At 43.1% G+C, this 22567-nt stretch overlaps 1 protein-coding gene and 1 pseudogene across 21 annotated transcripts in view; both read left to right on the top strand.

Moving 5' to 3' along the window:
- The first annotated feature begins 13408 nt into the window (after window positions 1-13408).
- On the top strand, window positions 13409-14527 carry LOC147346222 (small ribosomal subunit protein uS12 pseudogene; annotated as a pseudogene). The gene has a single exon (XR_015154031.1). The product of XR_015154031.1 is annotated as a small ribosomal subunit protein uS12 pseudogene (transcript).
- A 6060-nt stretch (window positions 14528-20587) lies between these two features.
- The window catches only part of PIAS2 (protein inhibitor of activated STAT 2), a 103993-nt gene continuing 102013 nt past the window's right edge, over window positions 20588-22567 (top strand). For 12 of the 20 annotated variants that reach the window (XM_086373381.1, XM_086373380.1, XM_086373390.1 and 9 more), the window contains exon 1: window positions 20588-20791. In XM_086373381.1, coding sequence (XP_086229507.1) covers window positions 20768-20791 — 24 coding nt within the window. In that variant the 5' untranslated portion in view covers window positions 20588-20767. Of the gene's footprint in view, window positions 20792-20882; window positions 21441-22567 lie in introns of those variants that run through there. The other 8 variants (XM_086373388.1, XM_086373378.1, XM_086373374.1 and 5 more) reach the window with 6 other exon arrangements.

Raw genomic sequence — 22567 nt, 5'->3', positions numbered from 1 at the left:
TGGACACTTTGGTTGGTTCCATGTCCAAACTATTGTGAATAGTTCAGCCCCATGTTTAACAGGGGAATTTTTTACATTTAAATTTTTTGCATTTAAGGATTGGGATGTATAGGGACCCCTGCCTCATTTACTGCTCTGTGTCTGGTATCATTCGACATTCCCCATTTGGCCTAATAATTGGCAGAATAGGGGTACTGCCTGGAAACTGACAGGGCACTAAGAGGCCATGTTTTAAATCTGTGAGGGATTGCAAACCCATTTTTGCTTCCAGCTTTATGGGGTACTGTCTCTTGTCAGGATGAGCAACTTCTGCTTAAGGCTACTTTTTACAGGTTGGACGTTTGTAGCCTTCTCGGGGATGCCTTTGTCCCAAACTGCAGGGTTTGCTGTGTGTAGACTCTGGCAGGGAATAGGCCCTTGTTCCTCCAGCTGATTTGTTTTCATCAGAGTCGAGAGAAGAAGCTGCTCAGGGTCTCCTAGTCATAATATGTCTCCGAGGGAGCTCAGAGGGTCTCTTCCCAGTACACGGTAGAACACTCAGGCACACCCGAAAAGGCATGTGAGACCAAATGCTATTCAAGTTGGCAAATGAGGCCCAGCAAAGCAACAGGTGTGCGTGGGAGACTCCATCAACACCAGTCACAGCACGGCTTTTGGAGGAGATAGGCCGAGGGTGAGAGATCAGGATAGAGTTAAGTAGCTCCTGTATCAGTTTAAAAGTTGATTTTTTTTACCTGCCATGTCAAGGATCACCCAGGGCTCCTCAATAGAGATAAAAATCTCATTGTAGGGAGAGCTGCCAGAATCTCCAGGCCACCCCAGTCATCCAGTGTGGCCATCTCCACAGTGGGAGCTGTCCCCTCCCCTTCAGGACTGAGGGCAGTCCCACTTCCAATGACCTGTTTGTCTGCAGACTGGACATGGACCAGGGGGTTCTTTTTGACATTCTCAGGCTCAGTGACTGGTTGACTTACATTTGAAGCATTCCCCCTTGCTGGTTTTACCTCCAGGCAGATGGCTAAACTTCCTAGGGACCCCTTGGGTTGTCCTGAGGTTGCAAGGCACGGCTGACAGCTGTGGCCTCAGTTTAGCTTGAGCTGTGGCCTGCCCATTTTCATGTCAGTTTCTCTCTTCCTCCTCAGCTTGATCTCAGTTATTAAGTATCCAAAAGGCCACCTCTAGGAGCTGGGGGATCAGGCTTTGTGGGCCTAATTGTGCCTCTAATTTTGGGGCGGACTGTTGTCCCAGTAGGGATTGGCCCTCAGGAGTGGAAGAATCAATATTAGCAAATGTTCTAAAAGCCCTCTCAAGCGGCCCCCTGAAAGAGGGGTGGATTTTCTTTATCTTCTTGGGTCACTCCTTTAATGTTTTCATTAAGCCAGTTAACTGGCTTTTTGATATACTTCCTCATCCCTTCTAATACACATTGGATTGTGTGCTACCTGGCTTCTGTTCCCCCCTGGGAATTATAACTCCAGCAGGGCTACTGATCTGGAAGAGGCAGTCATCTCCACCCATAACAAAATGTTCAGGTTGGTCCCTGGCAAGGTGGTCAGTGCACCCCTCTCAGTTCAGTTCAGTTCAGTCATTCAGTCGTGTCCAACTCTTTGCGATCCCAGGGACTGCAGCACGCCAGGCCTCCCTGTCCATCGCCAACTCCCTGAGTTTACTCAAATTCATGTCTATTGAGTCGGTGATGCCATCCAACCATCTCTTCCTCTATTGTCCCCTTCTCCTCCTGCCTTCAATCTTTCCCAGCATCAGGGTCTTTCCAAATGAGTCAGTTCTTCGCATCAGGTGGCCAAAGTATTGGAGTTTTAGCTTCAGCACCAGTCCTTCCAATGAACACTCAGGACTGATCTCCTTTAGGATGGACTGGTTGGATCTCCTTGCAGTCCAAGGGACTCTCAAGAGTCTCCTCCAACACCACAGTTGGAAAGCATCAATTCTTCAGCACTCAGCTTTCTTTATAGTCCAACTTGCACATCTATACATGACTACTGGAAAAACCATAGCCTTGACGGACCTTTGTTGGCAAAGTAATGTCTCTGCTTTTTCATATGCTGTCTAGGTTGGTCATAACTTTCCTTTCAAGGAGCAAGCGTCTTTTTATTTCATGGCTGCAGTCACCATCTGCAGTGATTTTGGAGTCCCCCTAAATCAGAGCACCCCTCTGCTGCTGCCCAAATTCTCTGCTTTTCCTCAGAGGTACAGCAAGTAGATAGGACTATTTGGATATCCCTCCAAGTTAAATGAGAGGCCAGAGTCAAGGTCTGAAACCCTTCAACCAACTTATTAGGGTCTTAAGAAAACCATCTCAGTCTCTGAAGTCGTGTTTGACTCTTGCAATCCAATGGACTGTAACCTGCCAAACTCCTCTGTCCATGGGATTCTCCAGGCAAGAATACTGGAGTGGGTTGTCATTTCCTTCTCCAGAGGATCTTCCCGACACAAGAATCGAACCCTGGTCTACTACATTGCAGGCAGATTCTTTACCAACTGAGCTATGAGGGACGCCCTCTGTTTGCATTGGTCTAAACTGGTTAAAGAGAAGGGCACATATTCTCTGATTGTCCCTTCACCATTTGCCTGGGGCATATGGGGGATGTACTTTTCCTGATTTGGGGTAATAGGAATTTCCACTACGGGTTACCCTGGAGGGATTAGTCTCTCCTTCCTAGGATAATGGGATATAAATGAACATAGGGAGGTGGAGTGTGGGATTGGTCAGAGGTTTCTGGAGAAGTAGGTGCCTCTGAAGAAATAGGTGGCTCCGGAGAAGAAGGGGAAACTTGGTTTCACCCTGAAAATTGAGGCAGGTTAACAGGGAATCATCTAAAATGTCGGGAGTGTTTTCTGATTCCCCAGGCCACAGGGAGCAGGGTTTTGGTAAAGGACCATGAAGACTTGGCCGTATGGAACTTCAGTCCATTTTCCCATCTTGTGACAGTAAAGATCCAATTGCAAGACAGTACTGTAATTCAGAGACCCATTTACAGGCCATTTTTCTCCATCCCACCAACTTAACAGGCAGTGTTATGACAAAGTTTAAGTTTTCTCCTTTTTAGCCCATTTATTTTTTTTTAATTTCCAATTTTTAAAAATACATTCCAGAGGTGTTTCTTCTGGCTTAGAAGAGGAGGTTACTGAATAACCTGCAACCGAGAGCACTCCTGGAAATGACGCTCAGAGACATTTACTAGGACCTTTCTGTCTAAAGGGGATCAGAGTGTCCTCTGAATGCCCCTCTTACTTAATGGGATTCTGAGTGTCCTCTACTCTCCCACTGATGCCTATCCAGATGTCTCTGGTTGTCCCTTGTGCCAAGTGTCCTCAATAGGGGATGTTTGAACCAGTGCCAGCGTGTTGCCAGGGCTGTCCTTGAGGGAGATCTGTTGTCTATAAAGCTTATGTCCGATAACAATTTTCCCTATGTTGGGCTATATTCCTTGAGGCTGAGCATCTATAAAGCGTAGGACATGGACTGCTTAGAAGTGGCCAGCCCAATAGGTAGTCTGTAACAAAGTATGAGGCTGCCAAGGCCTGAAGTGAAGGGGATCTTAGAGCTGCAAAATGGAACTCCTGGAGGAGCTGGAGTTCGATGCAATGGAAAATGCCTTCTGGGTCAGGACCTGAGGCCCTAGAGGTGGGAGTATTCCCATGGGGGATTTTTTTGGACATAGAGTAAGGTGAGAGACTAGAGAGCAGAAAATCCCCAAATCCCCAAATCCCCAAAACTGGGGAGAGCCTGATGATTCTTTCTGACATAGGCAACAGTTTTGACAATGTTTCCCATGTCATTTAACATACCAACCCACTGAGATTAGAATCTCTTTTTGGGATGCTCCAGTAGCACTTTGAAGGACCCCCTCAAAGTAGCTGGAGATTAAAAGAACTTTAAGTAGAATTTGATATTTGGGAAGTCTGTCAAAACTTTTGAAAAGCTTTAAAACACCCAGTCTGATAGACTCAAAGGCCACTGTGGAACAATTATCCCTTGAGTTAGGTGAAAAAAGAGAAGATTTCAAAAACAATTACAGGACTTCCCTGGCCCAGGGATCAAGAATCAGCCTGCCAATGCAGGGGACATGGGTTTCATCCCTGGTTCAGGAAGATCCCACATGCCGTGGAGTAACTGAGCCCATGTGCCGCAACTACTGAGCCCGTGTGCCCAGAGCCCATGCTACACAAGAGAAGCCATCGCAATAAGAAACTCGTGCACTGCAACAAAAAGTAGCTCCCACTCACTGCACCTAGAAAAAACCCAGGCGGGAGTGAAGATTCGGGGCAGCCAAAAATAAATAAATAAAATTGAAAAAACAAAACAAAACAGATCACTTAAAGGCACAGAAACTCACATAATCCGATATCAAAGGCTGCATTCCAGGAAAAGTTTGTTCTCTTATGAAAGAGAGAAACTAAATCCAGTCTTGCATCAGCTTGCTCTTAACAAAATCCATTTACCTAATTAAATTTAATCCAACCTTAGAAAATCCTGAACACATACAAAATTCTTTTCTCAGTGTTCCTCTTCTGCAGACCTCATGCAACTTTCTGTAGTCATACTTTGTCCCTTATTCTTCCCATTTAGAAATAACCAGCTTTAGGACAAAAATCACCTTTTTTCCTTTAACAAAATATATTTCCATTCCTCGTACCTTCTTTTCTGAAAACACACCTCCTACTTTGCTTAAGCAACCATGAACTGTCTTTACATTAGTATTCTATAGATTGCTAGAGAACATCTCAAAGTGGCACCAAAGAGCTTTAGTTTCTCTCTCACAAGAAGACAAAAGTAGGTAAATTTTAGACCTGTTTAGAAACTTAAACTTCCCAATAGTTTATATTATTTGAAATGGCCTGGATGCTCAATGAATTCTTATCATTTAACTTAATTTTAACTTACCAAGATTTAAAGAGACTGTTTCAGATGGATGTTTCTAAAACATAATTATTTCTGTAGAGTTTGCCCCAAATTTCTTATCCCAATTATATTTACTTGAAAATTTAATCATATCAGGTTATTTTTCCTGTTGACAAATTTCATAATAAAAACAAACGTTCTTATTGACTTCCAGGAACCCTAGGGAAAATTAATGTGTTATACTTAATTCTGATGACTCTAAAGACAGGTTTGTATTAATTAAATCCATAAGCTTAAGCTAGCTCCAAGATCAGATATTAATTCAATATTGAGTATTTCCCAGATCACATGAACACAAGTTGATTCTGGTGGGACAGAACCAGAGTTTTCCCACTTGAATTTAAAATGGTCCCTTTTTTCCCCCTCAGTCTGGGGCACCTCAGAAGAGTCAGGTAATTCCTGAAAGCCCAAGCAGAATAATTACACTCCAAGGCCCAGAACAGAGATGCAAGCCCCGTTGAGCTCAGGCAGAAAGAATAGTTGCATTGCAATGGCAGAGAGGAGAGAAATGCAAGCTCCTCCAGCCCAGGTAGAACACTTATATTGCAAAAGCAGAAGAGGGAAAAATACAAACTCCTTTCTTTTGTTTTTGTTCTTTAAAATCCCACAGAGTAACTCAAGGCTGGAGTTTCAGGCAATGAGAACTGCAGTTGTATTTCAAGATTTAAATGCTCCACTATGCCCACAATTTTGGCAGAGAATTGCAGGAGCACTTGGCCAGACAAAACTACATAAAACAAACAAACCAATGACAAAAACTTAAAGACACAAGAAGTTTTCAGGATAAAGGGGACAGGAGTGCAAATATAAGGATCAAGAGAGAGGTAAAGAAAGGAGGGACAGAGAAGACTGAAAAAAGGAAAAGAGACAACAGCAAAATAAAGATGAGATTACTAGAAAGGTAGGACTACACAATATGAGATTTAAGCCTCTATCACTCCTGTCAGGGGGAGCCTGATGAACCATCTGTGTAAGACACACCTCTCCCACTTTTGCTTGTCACCCATCAAGGTGAGCCATTGCCAGCTAGAGGGGCCAGGTCTCACAAGCTGAAAAGTGATGCTGTAGCTGCCCGAAGTCTACTCTCTCAAAAGGATGGAACAGAGAGAGGAGAGGCAGAGAGAACAAGTAAAGAGGCTTCAGAAGAAGGAAAAGGACAAGTTGGAGGGAAAAGCATTGTCTGAATGCGGGTACTGAGGCCCCCAGAAGCCAGGAAGCCAGACTTCCCAACCTCGGTGAAGCTGAAACAAGATGGTCAGGTGGCCACTTGTCACCCATGGGGAAGTTGCATCCAGTGGTCCAGGAGGTGCCAAGAACCTCTCCCCAGAAGGGCACAACTGTCCTACATTGTGAGCCCTAAAGCTGGTAATGGCCAGTGTTCCTGGCCTTCCTCGATCAATAGAAAGTGACTAGAGTTCAGACAAGAAATTCAGGCAAAGTGTTATTGGGGCCCTTGCTGCAGCAGGTGGGAAAGAGATAAAACAACAATTTCCCTTGCCCACTTGCTCCCCTAAAATTATTTTTTATGTTGCTTAAAAAGAACATATCCTTTAAAAAAAAAGTGCATCTTGTCATTCTTTTAAAACTATCAACTCTGTCGGTGGAAAAAGTTTTAATCATAGGCATTCTGTGTTGGTATAAATGTCTCTCTGCCAACAGTTGTTGAAATATAAGAATAGAGAGGTTTTACAAAATAAATTTACAAAATATTTTTGGATCTTATCCAAAAATAGAATGAAATCTGGTTTTTACTCTGTCTCTGTTATCAATGTCATGTTCTAATTTACCCTAAATGGTATCAAAATGTTTGCCCCGTCTTCCTAACTTGACCTGTGAACAGTTTTCCTGCTTCCATTCCTGCAGCCACATAGACCAGGATAGGAATCTTGCCCCATCGTTTACTGCTGTATGATTTTAGGAAAGGTATTGGACATGCACATGTTCAAGCCTTGTCTCCTCATCTGTAAAATGGGAACAGTAATACCTTCTCAGAATGAAAGTGGACCATGTGTGGAAAAGATTGCCTTAGTCAGGTTTCCTTGATTAAGAGATTATTAGTTTTGTTTGTTTCTAAGAGAATGAATAATTAACAAAACAAAGTAACTTACCTATATTAGTTTTAAAAATGAAGGCAGTGGATTTTTCTGGAAGAATAGTGGGGTAATTTATGTCATTAAGCCAAAGAAACACTGAACAGCACGGTTCAGAAAGGGCAGATACCGGTGCAGCTTCAGGGACCTTAGCAGCTGTTCCTTTCGTTCAAAAATGTCCTGCCATTAACATGACTCATCTTTAAACTTTTTTAGCCCTACACGTCACTCAGCATAGATTTTCAAGAAAAAGAAACTGATCACTTCCCTCTGGCTAACAGATGGGTCTTTCTCAGTTTCCTCTCCTCCAGATCCAATCAGCTGTGGCTAGGGAGGAGGTTCCCATATCTCAAATAGGTTCGCAGGGCCTAGGAGGAAAGCAAGGTTCATATGTACCCCACAATGTATGTGGTTCCAGTGCATGGAAGTGCACATAATGAGTGGTTAATGAATATTTGCAATTTTTGTTATTGTTGAGAGTGTAACCTGTCATTTTCAGACTCCATGTGTTTGATTATATCATTTTTAACCACTGAAGTATTATTCTTCCTCTATTTGAATGAAAATGAAATAATCATTCATTTATTCTTTAATCCAGAAAATATTTATTTCATGCTTTCATATGAATCAAATGGTGTTCTTGGCAATGGGGATGGAGTGAAAAACAAAGTCCCTGCCTTCAAGGAACTTATATTCTAAAGGGGGTGGGGACTCTGGGAAGAACTGTACCTGTAAACCATGAATTAATATAATGTGAGGTAGTAAGAAGTTCCACAGTTTGAGGGAATAAATAATGACAGAGGAGGAAGAATGAGGTCTAAATGTGAGAGATAAATAGGGTCTGTGGGCTGAGGTAAGGAATTTAATTTTTATTTCTAGAGTGCTGTAAACCTGCTAAAAGATTGTGAATAGGGAGATGGTGAGATCAGAATTATATTTATAAAAAGTCATCCTGGCTATTACATGGAGAATGATTGGAGTGGAACAAGATAAAAAGCAAGATAGAAAGACAGTTGGCAACTGCGGTCACCCAGGACAACGGTGGCAGTAGCCGCGAAGTAGTTAAGAATGATCAGAGTTAGGACGTTTATGTGTTTTGTTGCATTATGAAATATTTCAAGCACACAAGTATAGAGGATAATAGATTGATACCTACTTTCCAATTCTATCATATCTTAACATTTTGCCATATTTGCTTCAGATCTTTTTTTTTTGAGAGAAAACTTTACAAATATAGTAAACCCCCCAAGAATAGCCTCCAGATCCTAGTCCCTTCTTCTCAGAGGGATCCACTTTCCTGGTTTTAATACTCATCATTCGCGTGTATGTTTTCGAACTTCTAGCATGTATTTACATATCCATAACTATACAGCATTATTTTCCCCTTTTGCAAAACTTATATAAAAGGTATGTAACTTTTACAGCTTGATTTTTTCACTTAGCATTTTTTAGGGGGTTGTCCATATTCATATATGCAATTCTGGCTTATTCATTTCTTTCATACTCTAAACATAGCATTCTTTTGCAGGAACACACTACAATACATATAGTCATTCTGTCCTTGACAGACAAGTTATTTTTAATTTTTTGCTGTTACAGTGAATAAATATTCTTGTACATATCTCCTGGTGCACATGTGCATGTATAAAAGTTTCTCTAAGTTAGTGCTTCCTAACCTTTTTCAGATCATGCACACAAAAAAAATAATAATATTTCTGAGGCATGTTCATAAACTGGAGGGGGTCTAGGAATGTCTACACATGGAGCTTGGTGAAAAAGATCATTACTTTTTTCTTATTATAAGAAAAATGGAATACTAAAGTATTAAGGAAAATGTAAATCTTAAATTTGTTTAAAACTTCCAAACAGAAAACTTCACGAGTTTTAATGAAAAGCTTGAGAGGACTTCTGTGGTCAGATTTAATGTTTGAATTGTCTGTATTTCCTGGTCAAGACATGTTAATGACAATATCTTCAAATTCTTGCAGACACAATTTAAGATATTTTGTATTTTTCAATCATTCAAAAGTTGAAATTATATTTTAAAAATCCAGTAGCCAGTCTCTTTCTATCATTGACAAATTTAATTTTGAAATCTTTTTTTTTTTTGAAATCTTTTTATGACAAATAAAATAGGTTTTAGATTCCAGTTCTGTAGATAGAACACAGTTCCCTCCTGTATACTCCAGTTTCCTTTATTATTAGCATCTTTTAAAAATGTCAACGTTTATCTTCTATTGGAGTGTAGTTGATTTACAATGTTGTGTTAGTTCAGGTTTACAGCAAAGTGATTCAGTTACACATATGCAAATATCCATTCTTTTTCAGATTCTTTGCCCATGTAGTTTATTACAGAGCACTGAGTGGAGTTTCCTGTACTATGCAGTGGTTACCGTCTTGTGTTAATGTATGTCACAACTGGGCTTCCCGGGCGGTGCTAGTGGTAAAGAACCCACCTGCTAATGCAGGAGACTTAAGAGACAGGCTTTCAATCCCTGGGTTGGGAATCCCTTGGAGGAGGGCATGGCAACCCACTCCAGTATTCTTGCCTGGAGAATCCCATGCACAGAGGAGCCTGGTGGGCTACAGTCCATGGGGTTGCAAAGAGCTGGACATGACTGAAGCAACTTGGCACACACACATGCATGTCACAACTAATGAACAGATACTGAGTCGTTAGTACTAAAGTTCACACTTGATTCAGATTTCCTTAGTTCTTATACATTATCCTTTTTCTATACCAGGATCCAGCCAGAATATCATATTACAAGGGTCCCCAATCCCTGGGACATGGACCAGTATGGGCCCATGGTCTGTTAGAAACCAGGCTGCACAGCAGGTGAGTAGTGGGCAAAGCTGGTTCTTTTGCGTTTACAGAACTTCCCATTGCTCACATTACTGCCTGAGCTCTGCTTCATGTCAGATCATCGTAAAAGCAATGTACTTAAATCATCCCCAAACTATCTCCCCCATCCTATTCATGGGGAAATTATTTTCCATGAAACCAGTCCCTGGTGCCAAAAGGGATATGGACTGCTTCCACATCATGCTTAGTTGTTGTGTCTCCTCAGACTCTTCTTTGCTGTGACAGTTTCTCTCACTTCCTTATTTTCAATGACCTTGACGCTTTTAAAGAATACTGGTCAAATGGTTTGTAGAATGCTCCTTCACTGAGATTTGCCTGATAACTTTCCCCATGATTAAACTGGGGATGTGTGTGTTGTGTGTGTAGGGGGGCTTCCCAGGTGGTGCTAGTGGTCAAGAACCCAGCTGCCAACACAGGAGACCTAATAGATGTGGGTTCGATCCCTGAGTTGGGAAGATCCCCTGGAGGAGGGCATGGCAACCCACTCCAGTATTCTTGCCTGGAACATCCCATGGACAGAACAACCTGGCGGGCTACAGTCAATAGGATAGCAAAGAGTCGGACACGACTGAAGTGACTTAACTTGAAGTGAGCTTGACTTAGCTCACACATGTGCGTGTTTTGAGAGGAAGATCACAGAGGTAAACTGCCATTCTCATCACATAATATCAAGGGTATGTACAGTCATTATGGCTTCTTTTTTTTAATTATTTATTTATTTGGCTGCGTCCAGCCTTAACTGGGGCACTCAGGATCTTCCTTGCATCATGTGGATCTTTTGCTGCAGTCCACAGACTCTCTAGTTAAGACTTGCAGGCTCAGTTGTTGTGGCATATGGGCTCTCCAGTTGTGCTCAGGCTCCAAAGCGCTGGGGCTTAGTTGCTCCTAGATATGTGGGCTCTTAGTTCCCTGAACAGGGATCACACCTGAGTCCCCTGCATTGCAAGGAGGATTCTTAACCCATTAAACCACCGGGGAAGACCCCATCATGGCTTATTATATCTCATCAGAGCCTGAGAGATGATAAAACACTGTTTCAAGACAATCTCTGTCATAGAGAAGTAAAAGAGACTTGTAGCAGCTTCCGGTCCTTTAAAATTTTGTTGAAACTCAGAAACAAAAAAACCAAATAACCTGATTTAAAAATGAGTACAGGAACGAATGGTTTCCCAGGTGGCACTAGTGGTAAAGAACCTGCCTGCCAATGCAGGAGACATAAGAGACTGGGTTCGATCCCTGGGTCTGGAAGATCCGCCGGAGGAGGGCATGGCAACCCACTCCAGTATTCTTGCGTGGAGAATCCCATGGACAGAGCAGCCTGGCAGGCTTACAGTCCATATGTCACAAAGAGTCGTACACGACTAAAGCGACTTCGCATGCATGCACAAAGGACTGAATAGACATTTCTCCAAAGAAGTTATACTGAAGGCCAATAAGTGCATGAAAAGATGCTCAATATCACTAACCATTCAGTTCAGTTCAATTCAGTTCAGTCGCTCAGTGGTGTCCAACTCTTTGCGACCCCATGAATCGCACCACGCCAGGCCTCCCTGTCTGTCACCAACTCCCGGAGTTCACTCAGACTCAAGTCCATCGAGTCGGTGATGCCATCCAGCCATCTCATCCTCTGTTGTCCCCTTCTCCTCCTGCCCCCAATCCCTCCCAGCATCAGAGTCTTTTCCAATGAGTCAACTCTTCTCATGAGGTGGCCAAAGTACTGGAGTTTTAGCTTCAGCATCATTCCTTCCAAAGAACACCCAGGGCTGATCTCCTCTAGAATGGACTGGTTGGATCTCCTTGCAGTCCAAGGGACTCTCAAGAGTCTTCTCCAACACCACAGTTCAAAAGCATCAATTCTCTGACACAGCCTTCTTCACAGTCCAACTCTCGCATCCATACGTGACTACTGGAAAAACCATAGCCTTAACTAGATGGACCTTTGTTGGCAAAGCAATGTCTCTGCTTTTCAGTATGCTGTCTAGGTTGGTCATAACTTTTCTTCCAAGGAGTAAGCATCTTTTAATTTCATGGCTGCAGTCACCATCTGCACTGATTTTGGAGCCCCCAAAAATAAAATCTGACACTGTTTCCACTGTTTCCCCATCTATTTCCCATGAAGTGATGGGACCAGATGCCATGATCTTCATTTTCTGAATGTTGAGCTTTAAGCCACTTTTTCACTCTCCACTTTCACTTTCATCATGAGGCTTTTTAGTTCCTCTTCACTTTCTGCATAAGGGTGGTGTCATCTGCATATCTGAGGTGATTGATATTTCTCCCGGCAATCTTGATTCCAGCTTGTTTCTTCCAATCCAGCGTTTCTCATGATGTACTCTGCATGTAAGTTAAATAAACAGGGTGACAATATGCAGCCTTGACGAACTCCTATTCCTATTTGGAACCAGTCTGTTGTTCTAACTGTTCTAACAGTCCAGTTCTAACTGTTGCTTCCTGACCTGCATACAGATTTCTCAAGAGGCAGATCAGGTGGTCTGGTATTCCCATCTCTTTCAGAATTTTCCAGTTTATTGTGAGCCACACAGTCAAAGGCTTTGGCATAGTCAATAAAGCAGAAATAGATGTTTTTCTGGAACTTTCTTGCTTTTTCTATGATCCAGCAGATGTTGGCAATTTGATCTCTGGTTCCTCTGCCTTTTCTAAAACCAGCTTGAACATCAGGAAGTTCACGGTTCACATATTGCTGAAGCCTGGCTTGGAGAATTTTGAGCATTACTTTTACTAGCGTGTGAGATGAGTGCAATTGTGCGGTAGTTTGAGCATTCTTTGGCATTGCCTTTCTTTGGGATTGGAATGAAAACTGACCTTTTCCAGTCCTGTGGCCACTGCTGAGTTTTCCAAATGTGCTGCCATATTGAGTGCAGCACTTTCACAGCATCATCTTTCAGGATTTGGAATAGCTCCACTGGAATTCCATCACCTCCACTAGCTTTGTTCGTAGTGATGCTTTCTAAGGCCCACTTGACTTCACATTCCAGGATGTCTGGCTCTAGGTCAGTGATCACACCATCATGATTATCTGGGTCGTGAAGATCTTTGTTGTATAGTTCTTCTGTGTATTCTTGCCACCTCTTCTTAATATCTTCTGCTTCTGTTAGGTCCATACCATTTCTGTCCTTTATCGAGCTCATCTTTGCATGAAATGTTCTAGGGAATTGCAAATCAAACAACAAGGAGATATCATCTGATACCTATTATGATGGATAGTATTAAACACCAGAATATAACAAGGGTGGATGAGCATGTGGAGAAGTTGGAACCATTGCACACTGCTGGCAAGAATGTAAAATGGCACAGCTGCTTTGGAAAACATGACAACTCCTCAAAAAATAAAATTACCATATGATCCACTAATTTCACTCCTGGGTATATACACCCCAATATTGAAAGCAGGATTTAGGAGAGAGATTTGTTCGCATTAGTCACAATAAAAAGTGGAACCAACCTACTATTGACTCAATGTCTGTGTCCCTCAAAAACCCATTTGTTGATGCTTCAATCCCCATTGTGATGCTATTTGGAGGTGGGGCCTCTGGGCAGTAATTAGGTTTGGTGGAGGTCATGAAGATGGAAGCCCTAGGATTGGATTAATGCCCTTATAAGATCAAGAAACCAGAGATCTCTCTCCCCATCACTTATGGAAATAGTAAGAAGATGGTCAAATGCAAACCAGGAAGGGGAGCCTCATCAGACACCAAATGCTAGCACCTTGATCTTGTATGTCCCAGCCTCCAGAACTATGAGAAATAAATGTTAACTGTTTGAGCCACACAGTCTGTGGTATGTCGTTTCATTAACCCAATCTGATTAAGATACAACCTAATTGTTCATGGACAGATAAACGGATAAACAAAATATGGTATACACATACAATGGAATATTATTCAGCCTTAAAAGAGAAGAAAATTTTGCCATATGCTACATTATGAATGAGCCAGTCACAAAAAGACACATACCATGTAATTCCATTTATATGAGGTACCTAGAGTAAAGTTAAGGTGGAATATTTTGCCATATGCTACATTATGGATGAGCCAGTCACAAAAAGACACATACCATGTAATTCCATTTATATGAGGTACCTAGAATCAAGTCAAGGTGGATATGTTTTGCTCTTTCGCTCAGGCCCGTGGCGCCGGCAGGATGGGCAAGTGTCGCGGTCTTCGTACTGCCAGGAAGCTCCGAAGCCACCAACGAGACCAGAAGTGGCATGATAAGCAGTACAAGAAAGCCCATCTGGGCACAGCCCTGAAGGCCAACCCTTTTGGCGGCGCTTCTCACGCCAAGGGAATTGTGCTGGAAAAAGTAGGAGTTGAAGCCAAACAGCCAAATTCTGCCATCAGGAAGTGTGTCAGGGTTCAGCTAATCAAGAATGGCAAAAAAATCACTGCTTTGGTACCCAATGATGGTTGCTTGAATTTTATTGAGGAAAATGATGAAGTTCTGGTTGCTGGATTTGGTCGCAAAGGTCATGCTGTTGGTGACATTCCTGGAGTCCACTTTAAGGTTGTCAAAGTAGCCAATGTCTCTCTTTTGGCTTTATACAAAGGTAAGAAGGAAAGACCAAGATCATAAATTTTGATGATGAAAGCACGATAGTAATAAATTTTCCTATACCAAAAAAAAAAAGGTGGATATGTTTTATGTGTTATTCTACTTAAGTAGGACATTCCACAGAGAAGGCAATGGCACCCCACTCCAGTACTCTTGCCTGAAAAATCCCATGGACGGAGGAGCCTTGCAGGCTGCAGTCCATGGGGTCGCTAGGAGTCGGCCACGACTGAGCAACTTCACTTTCACTTTTCACTTTCATGCATTGGAGAAGGAAATGGCAACCCACTCCAGTGTTCTTGCCTGGAGAATCCCAGGGACGGGGGAGCCTGGTGGACTGCCGTCTCTGGGGTCGCACAGAGTCAGACACGACTGAAGCGACTCAGCAGCAGAGTAAAGTTAAGGAGAAAGCAGAATGGTGTTTGTCAGGGGTTGGGGGGAAGAAGAGAATAGGGAGTTACTGCTTAGTGAGTATAGCGCTTCAGTTTAGCAAGGTGAAAGGAGTTCAGGAGATGAACGGTGGTGATGGTTGTACAAAATGTGACTATACTTAATGGCACTGTATTGTACACTTGAAAGGGTTTAAGATGGTAAATTTTAGGTTGTGTATATTTTATCACAATTTTTTAAATTGTAGAAGGCTTCCCCTATCATGCTCAACGTTGGTAAATGTTCCATATGTATTTAAAATAATGCATTTTCTGCAAGTCCCATTCTGGGTCTTCTCACAGGCCCACCTCAGACAGATATGGTTGAGTCTGATCAGAACTGGGACCTGGGGACAAATCAGCGCACCCCACCTGGCAGGGAGCTACTGCAGTGTTTGGACAAGGATTTCTCCTGGTGACTTTAGGAAAAAACAGTCATCCGTCTTTTATTAATCATATGAAATTCTTCTGATAAAGCTGCACACAAGGCATGTGGCTTACTTGAAAGCGAGAAAGGCACATTCTTCTCTCAATCCATTTTCTCAGAGGAGGGAAAGAAGGGTCTGAGTGTACGTGCTTTGTGGGAGATTTACCAGGTGGCTTAATAGGTAAAGAATCCGCCTGTTAATGCGGGAGATGCTGATTCGATCACTGGGTTGGGAAGATCACCTGTAGGAGGGCATGGTAACCCACTCCAGTAGTCTTGCCTGGAGAATCCCATGGACAGAGGAGCCGGGGTGTGGGGGTGGGGGTGGGGCTACAGTCCATGGGGTGGCAGAGTCGGACACGACTGAAGCAGCTGAGCATGCACGCACATTATTTGTAGTGACCGAGTCAGATTTGTTAATTATGCAGTTCCAAAAATCTGTATCTTTAATGATTTTGTTTGCTTTTTGTATCAATTACTGAGATAGTATGGTAAAATGCTTCACTATACTTGTGGGGTTTTGTTTTACTTCTCATTGTAGTTCTGTATGATATATTAAGGACATGTCATTTAAGTGCATACACCTTTAAAATTGCTGTGTTTTGCTGGTGAACTGAACTCATTAAGTCCTTAATATGGTAGCTGCATCAGGTCTATAAATGTAGACCATTTATAGTTCTTCCTGGTCCAGAGGCAATTTACTAATCAGAGGTCATTTTTCTCATAAACCTCTATTATGTTTCCAGGTGAAAAGAGCTAGAAAATTAACTGAAGGTCAAGTTTTCATGCGGAAAGGAAAAGGGTTTTGTTAACACTTTACCCACAGTGGGTTTTTTTTTAATCAGTCTGAAAATCTCCAATTTTATCTTGTCATATATTGCTTCTGCCTCATTTTGGTTTTTTGCTCTTTGAGGACTCCAATGAAAACATTTGGTAGACTTTTTCAACATTATCTTTTCTGTCACAAATTTATGTCTAACATTTTCTTACACATTTTCCATCTTTTTGTTTCCCTTAGCTTCATTCTAGTCTTCTAACATGTTCCAGTTATTCTTTTAAATTGTGTGTAATATACTATTAAACCTATCCATTGAAGTCTTTAACTTCTTAATTCTATAGTATCTATAATTTTTTTCAAGGTTTGCTTGTTAATTTACTTACTTGTGTAAGCATGTTTTTATTGCAGTCTTTTTCTGATTTTTGATTACGTGTTGGTCATTTAACTTGGAAAATTATCTGTAGGTTAATTTGAGGTTTGGGGTGATAAGATCTTTACCTGGAGAGAATTTTTGTTTCTGCCCAGTGTATGTAGAGTACCATCCTGGACCTATTTTTCAATATTCAAGGAGTGAGATTTACTGATTAGTAGAAAAACTGAATGCAATTTGTGGACGTGCTGACATTTCCGGTTTATTTTTACTCTGTGGGGTCTTGTATTAAATATCGGGGTTGTTTATTGGACTTTGCAAGTTATATTTCAGTTTGTTGTTTAGTTGCTAAGTCGTGTCTGACTCTGCAATCCCATGGACTGCAGCTCGCCAGGCTCCTCTGTCCATGGGATTTTCCAGGCAAGAATGCCGGAGTGGGAGTTGCCATTTCCTTCTCCGAGGGATCTTCCTGACGCAGGGATTTAACCCGCTATTCCTGTCTCCCGTATTGGCAGGTGGATTCACCACTGAACCACCAGGGAAGTCCCAGTTTATAGATTTTACTTTTGGATTGTCAAATTCCTCAGGATAAATGTTCAGTTTAAATGTCTGGAATATTGCCTTCTAGGATTTTGTCTGGATAACTCTTTACTTTTGGCACTTGCTAATGATTTTCTAAATCCAGAATTTTGTTCTCAGTTGTAGAGTTGTACCAAGTTACCAAGTCTCTAACATATAAGCTAGGGTAAAACCATCCTTGCATTACTGGGGTAAAATCTGCTTATATGTTAGATAGGATAATTAATTTTTGTCTGGTTTTGGCACTGAGGTTATGACAGTATTTTAAAATAAATAAAGAAGTTAGTCTCATTTTAAAATTCTCTCTACAGTATTAGAAATCAGATCATTGGTTATTTCTGGTGCAGGAGGGAATTTTCTGGGGTGATGAAAGTGCTGTGTCTTGATAAACATTTTTCAAAACTAAATGAATAGTTCACTTAAGATATGAGGGTTTATCTATGTTATCTATACCTTAATAAAAATTGTTCAAATATTAATAATTGCTGAACCTTGTTGGAAAGTATATTTATCGTGTTATGCTTTCAAATTTTGTGTTAAAAATGGGAATATAAAATATAAATTCATTGTTCATTTTCTTTTCATACTGTTCAGTAAAGGCTAAGGCAGAATGCAAAAGATGTGAAGAAATCTGATTAAAATAGATGTGCGCTTGGCAAAGAAAGGTGGCTTGAAACTATGTAGGAGCCTTGAATACAGATACAGGGAAAAATGAAGAAGTCAATGGAAACCAAATGAGAGATACTGAGATCAAGAGACTGATGGATGTACAGACAGGCAGGGAAAGGATTAAGACAGGTGCTTGGAAAGTAAATTCAGTATCTCATGCATCATCCAACTAGAAAAGAATCTTCTTTTCTAAAGTACTAGAATATATCATATAGATATTAAGTGCTTAATACTTTTGGTGTGTGCTTATCAGCTGTTTAAATACAAAAACAATCACCTATCAAAGGTAAGTTTATAAAGTATAGTAAAATTCCTGATCTCACTTAATTCTTCAACATCCTGAGGTCTGGAATAGATTAGAAAAACGGAATTGAGACTTTGCCATAGTTAAGACAGCTAATATGTGGAAAAGCTACTTGTGAGACTTTTGAGTCTGTGTAGTATAAACTTAGGAAACTTTAATTATAATACTTATGTTTTTAATGGGAGCTAGATAAAGGGGGTGGTCCAGCCAGGTAACTGCCTAGAACCTCAATCCATAAACAGTGTTAACATATTTAATCACTTAAAAATGTAATGAGGAGAAAATTGTATTAAATGGAATTCCTCTAGGGGAACAGTTCTACATATGGCAGGTGTGGTAGTTAGGTATGTGGCCTACAGTGAGACTTTGGTACTTACCTCCTTCCTCAAGTCTCATCCATGGATGTATTATGTCACACTACAAAGAAGTTATATCCAACCAAGTGCAGAGATTTCTTTTGATGAGTAGGATTTACAAATTTGGATCAGAGCTAAATTGTTTATGACAGTAAAAAGAGATTTGCTTTTTACCCATTACCATTCAGCCTTTCCTTTAAACAAATATTGAATGAATATTAGGGAGCATAGTTTAGGAAAGACGCCCAACTAGTAATCTGGCCTGGTGAGACCAAGTAGTGGTTTAGGCCAGTCTAAGACAGCATCTAGACTCTTTTGCAGGCAAAGCTACCCAACCCTACAATGAACACTTCAGTAATTGTAGCGTGGCTTTTCTTGGTTTTGCGTGTCAGTGCCTCTTGTGGGTTTTAAGTGCCTTGGTGGAAGGGCTGTATTGTATTCTATTCATATATTCCTCTAAACCTCCTAGACCACATAGGCCTTCACTTAAATGTCTGTTGAACAATGTTAAACTCTGAGGTGGAAATCAAGGCCTAAGATGAATAAGCCAAAATAAAAACTAAGTCAAATTGAGACCACAAAAATCAATGGTAGAAAGCCAGAATTCCACCATTGATTTTTGTGGTCTCAGTTTGACTTAGTTTCGACTGGGGAGCCTGGTGGGCTGCGGTCTATGGGGTCGCACAGAGTTGGACATGACTGAAGCGACTTAGCAGCAGCTAGTCTGATACTGTTCATTCTTTTACTCACTAAACAAATAGGAGGACAACAATTTTTCAGGCATCTGTCAGTTATTAGTCTGCTGCTGCTGCTAAGTCGCTTCAGTAGTGTCCGACTCTGTGTGACCCCATTAGACGGCCGCCCACCAGGTTCCCCCGTGGGTTTAAAAACATTTTAAAGGAAAAAAGGTAAACAATAATTATTTATATAATAATTACACAGGGACCTACACAATTATCATGTAAAAACATCAGGAGGGAAAGGTTCCGGTCCTATGAGCCGTCAGAGAGGGATCTGAAAGAAAATGGCGCCGGCAGCTCAGGTGGTAAAGAACCCGCCCACAATGCGCGAGACCAGGGCTCGATCCCTGGGTTGGGAAGATCCCTTGGCGGAGCCATGACAACCCACTCCAGTACTCTGGCCTGGAGAAGCCCTATGGATAGAGGAGCCTGCGGGGCTACCGTCCATAGGGGTCGCAGAGTCGGACACGACTGAACGACTAAGAACAGCACAAGCGCCATGTGGGTTTAAGAGGTCTTTCTGAAAGAGTGATACTTAAACTGAGATCTGAAAGATGAGCAGCAATTAGGTGAAAAGTCAGACTGGAAAACTATTTTTGGTCCAGGGGTCAACATTAGGTGTCTGAAATGGGCTTCATCCACCTCTTCAAGGAAATCTGAATCCCAGATTTGGTCCAGCGAATTTCTGACCAGCTTGACTCAGCACCTTGTCTCATCCTTGGTCAGCACTTCAAGGGTGAGGTGAAACTTCCATCATCTCTGCCTCTGGCATTTCATCTTTCCCACCTATCTGATTTCCCTGACCCCTCTCTATCTGCCTCTGGCATTTCATCTTTCCCACCTATCTGATTTCCCTGACCCCTCTCTATCAGGGCCCTTCTGGGCGCGCTCCTATTTCACTTCTCCAACTACCCTCCCCCAACCCGCTCAACTCTGCAATCCTTGACTTTCAGTCGCCCTTCAAAGTCAGAAAGAACTAGCCATGTTAGCACTTTGAGGCTATTGGCAACCCAAAGAGGTCTTACCAACCCTGCACCATGAGATGGGAACAATAGCTTATCCAACATCCACGTTTAGGTTGTTCCGCCGCAACTAACCCAGGGGATGCCTTTATTTTGGGTGGACCTCTCTGTCCACAGCCACCGTGTAGAAGGGCCCCGTAAGAATTTTCCCGAAATGTTCCAGTCACGAGTCCCAGGCCACCTCCTCTTCTCCGTCACTCCCTCCGCCCAGGCCCTCCGGTAACGCTGCAGTCTCCACAGCGCTTCAGGAACTGGTGCCTGGCATCCACGCCGGGGACCGGGGGCAGAGGGCTGCACGACGACCGGCCCGGCTTGGCCGGAAGGCGTGCGGGAAGGCGGGCAGGCCGCGGGAGAGGGCGGGGACCAGCGGGCGAGGACAGCGCGGCGCGGGCGGAAGACGCGGGCGGAAGGCTGTGGGTTGGATGGGCGGGGCCGCGCTCGCCGGTGGGCGGGGCTCCAGCGCTCATCACGTGACGGGCTCGGCGGCGGCGGCAGCGGCGGCGGCGGCCGCGGCGTCTTTAGCGGCCCCCAGTGCAGGATGGTGCTGGAGGCGGCGGCGGCGGCCGTGGTGGCGGCGGCGTTGTTGGCGGTAGCGGGCGGGGGTGCTGTGGCGGCAGTGGCGGCGGCGCCCGCGGGTGGTATAAAATGGCGGATTTCGAGGAGTTGAGGGTAAGCGGGGGCGCGGGAGTGGAGAGCGGAGGCCGCGGGGGGGGGGGGGGGGAGGGGAGGGGAGGGGAGGCGGGGAAACCGCAACGTCGCCGGCTGCCACCTTCTTGTTTCGCGGGGAGCGGTTGGCGGAGCCCGGAGCCCCGAGCCTGGCCGGCGTCCGAGCAGGCGCCCGCGCGGCCGTGGGGGGAGCGCTCGGCGGCGGAGGACGCGCGGGCCGCGCAGGGGTGGCGGGCCCTGGGGCCCAGGGTGAGCCGACCCGTGGGGTCCGTCGGGGGTACGCACACCTGGCGCGAGGGGCCGCGGCCGCTCCCGCCAGGGGCTCGTGGGGACCCAACTTCCCCCATTTATTTTAAGGGATGAAGTCGGGAGTAGGGTTTGCTTTTCCACCTTCGCGAGGGGTGTACGTGTCTGGCGATTCCTCAGTCTCCGGGCCACTCACTTGAGTGGGAGGCTGTTTTCGGAAACGTGAAGTTGCTTTTAGAATTCTCCCTCTCCTTGGGGTGATGCTGCTGTTCAGGACGATCTGTCACGAGAAAGGCCCCTTCCTCCCACCAGTGCTCCTTGCACGTCTTGGAGAGGAGCGTCGTCTTTTGGGAATCCTGCCTTTCGTCATCGGCCTTAAACGTTGGTGTTTTTCTTAGTACTATGGGTAAGAACTCCGCAAAGTCTGTGTTGTCATGAGAACAAGGTCATAACTTTATTGTTGATACGCTTGTATTGTAGAGTAGAGGTTTGAAATGGGCTGTGTTGCGGTTAGAATGGAAAAGATATATATATATATATATTTTTTTTTTTTTTCCCCCCGAAGCTGATAACCTTCAAAGCCCTAACTGAAACAGAATTGTGATAAACGAGCCAAATTTTTTTTTTTTTATGGATTGTTGAGTTACTGACGGCATAAATAAGATCCTTAAGGACGGAAATCTGATTAAAAAATAAATAGTCTTAAAAGAACGGATGAATAGAAACTTTTAACTGCGATCAGTTTGCACAACATAGACGTGTGTTGTTAGCGTTACTTTTTCAGAATAAGAAAGTGGAATTTGGCAAAAGATTCAGTGTGTATGTTTATTACGGAATTTGGGAGTGGGGTGTATTGGGGGAAGGGATGTTGGCGGGTTACCTGGCTGGTTTGGTGAACATCGGCAAAAGAACGTATTCATGGCTCTGATCTAAAGGTAAATTGTTTTGGTTTGAATAGTGCCTGTCATTTTCTCTCCAGCTGTTTCAAAAATTACTTAATTCCCAGTGAAAAGTATGTTAATACGTTTTATGCACTATGCTAGTTTATACAGAGAACCTGATACTAGGTAAAGGGTGTTCATATGGTTAAGTGTAAGGGTGAGTCTCAGCTGTAGAGCTAATAACACCTGTAGAGCTTTTGAAACAACAAGGCCTGAGCCTCATCTGTAAATTAATGCATTAGATGTAGAGTGGATTGAGGATACTGAAATTTGTGGTTATTTGTATCTGCAATATTGTCTTAGTTTTTGTGTACTAATGGGTATAGGTAACTTGTCCTCTTCTAAGCTTTTTTTGTTGTTGTTGATGAAAACTTTCCCAAGACTTGTGTTAGACTTTTACAAATGTTGGTCACAGCTTAATAAAAAGTGGAGAATTTATTGGTGAAAGGCAAAAAGGGCTTCCCTGGTGGCTCAGTGGTAAAGAACCCATTTGCAGTGCAGGAGATGGCGGGTTCGATCCGTGGGTCAGGAAGATCCCTTGGAGAAGGAAATGGCAGCCCACTCCAATATTCTTGCCTGGGAAATCCCATGA

This window comes from Bos grunniens, chromosome 24, assembly GCF_055505025.1.
Source record: "Bos grunniens cultivar Pamir isolate PY7600 chromosome 24, Bosgru_T2T1.0, whole genome shotgun sequence".
Taxonomy (NCBI): Eukaryota; Metazoa; Chordata; class Mammalia; order Artiodactyla; family Bovidae; genus Bos; species Bos grunniens.
This window is presented reverse-complemented; position numbering and strand designations above follow the sequence as displayed.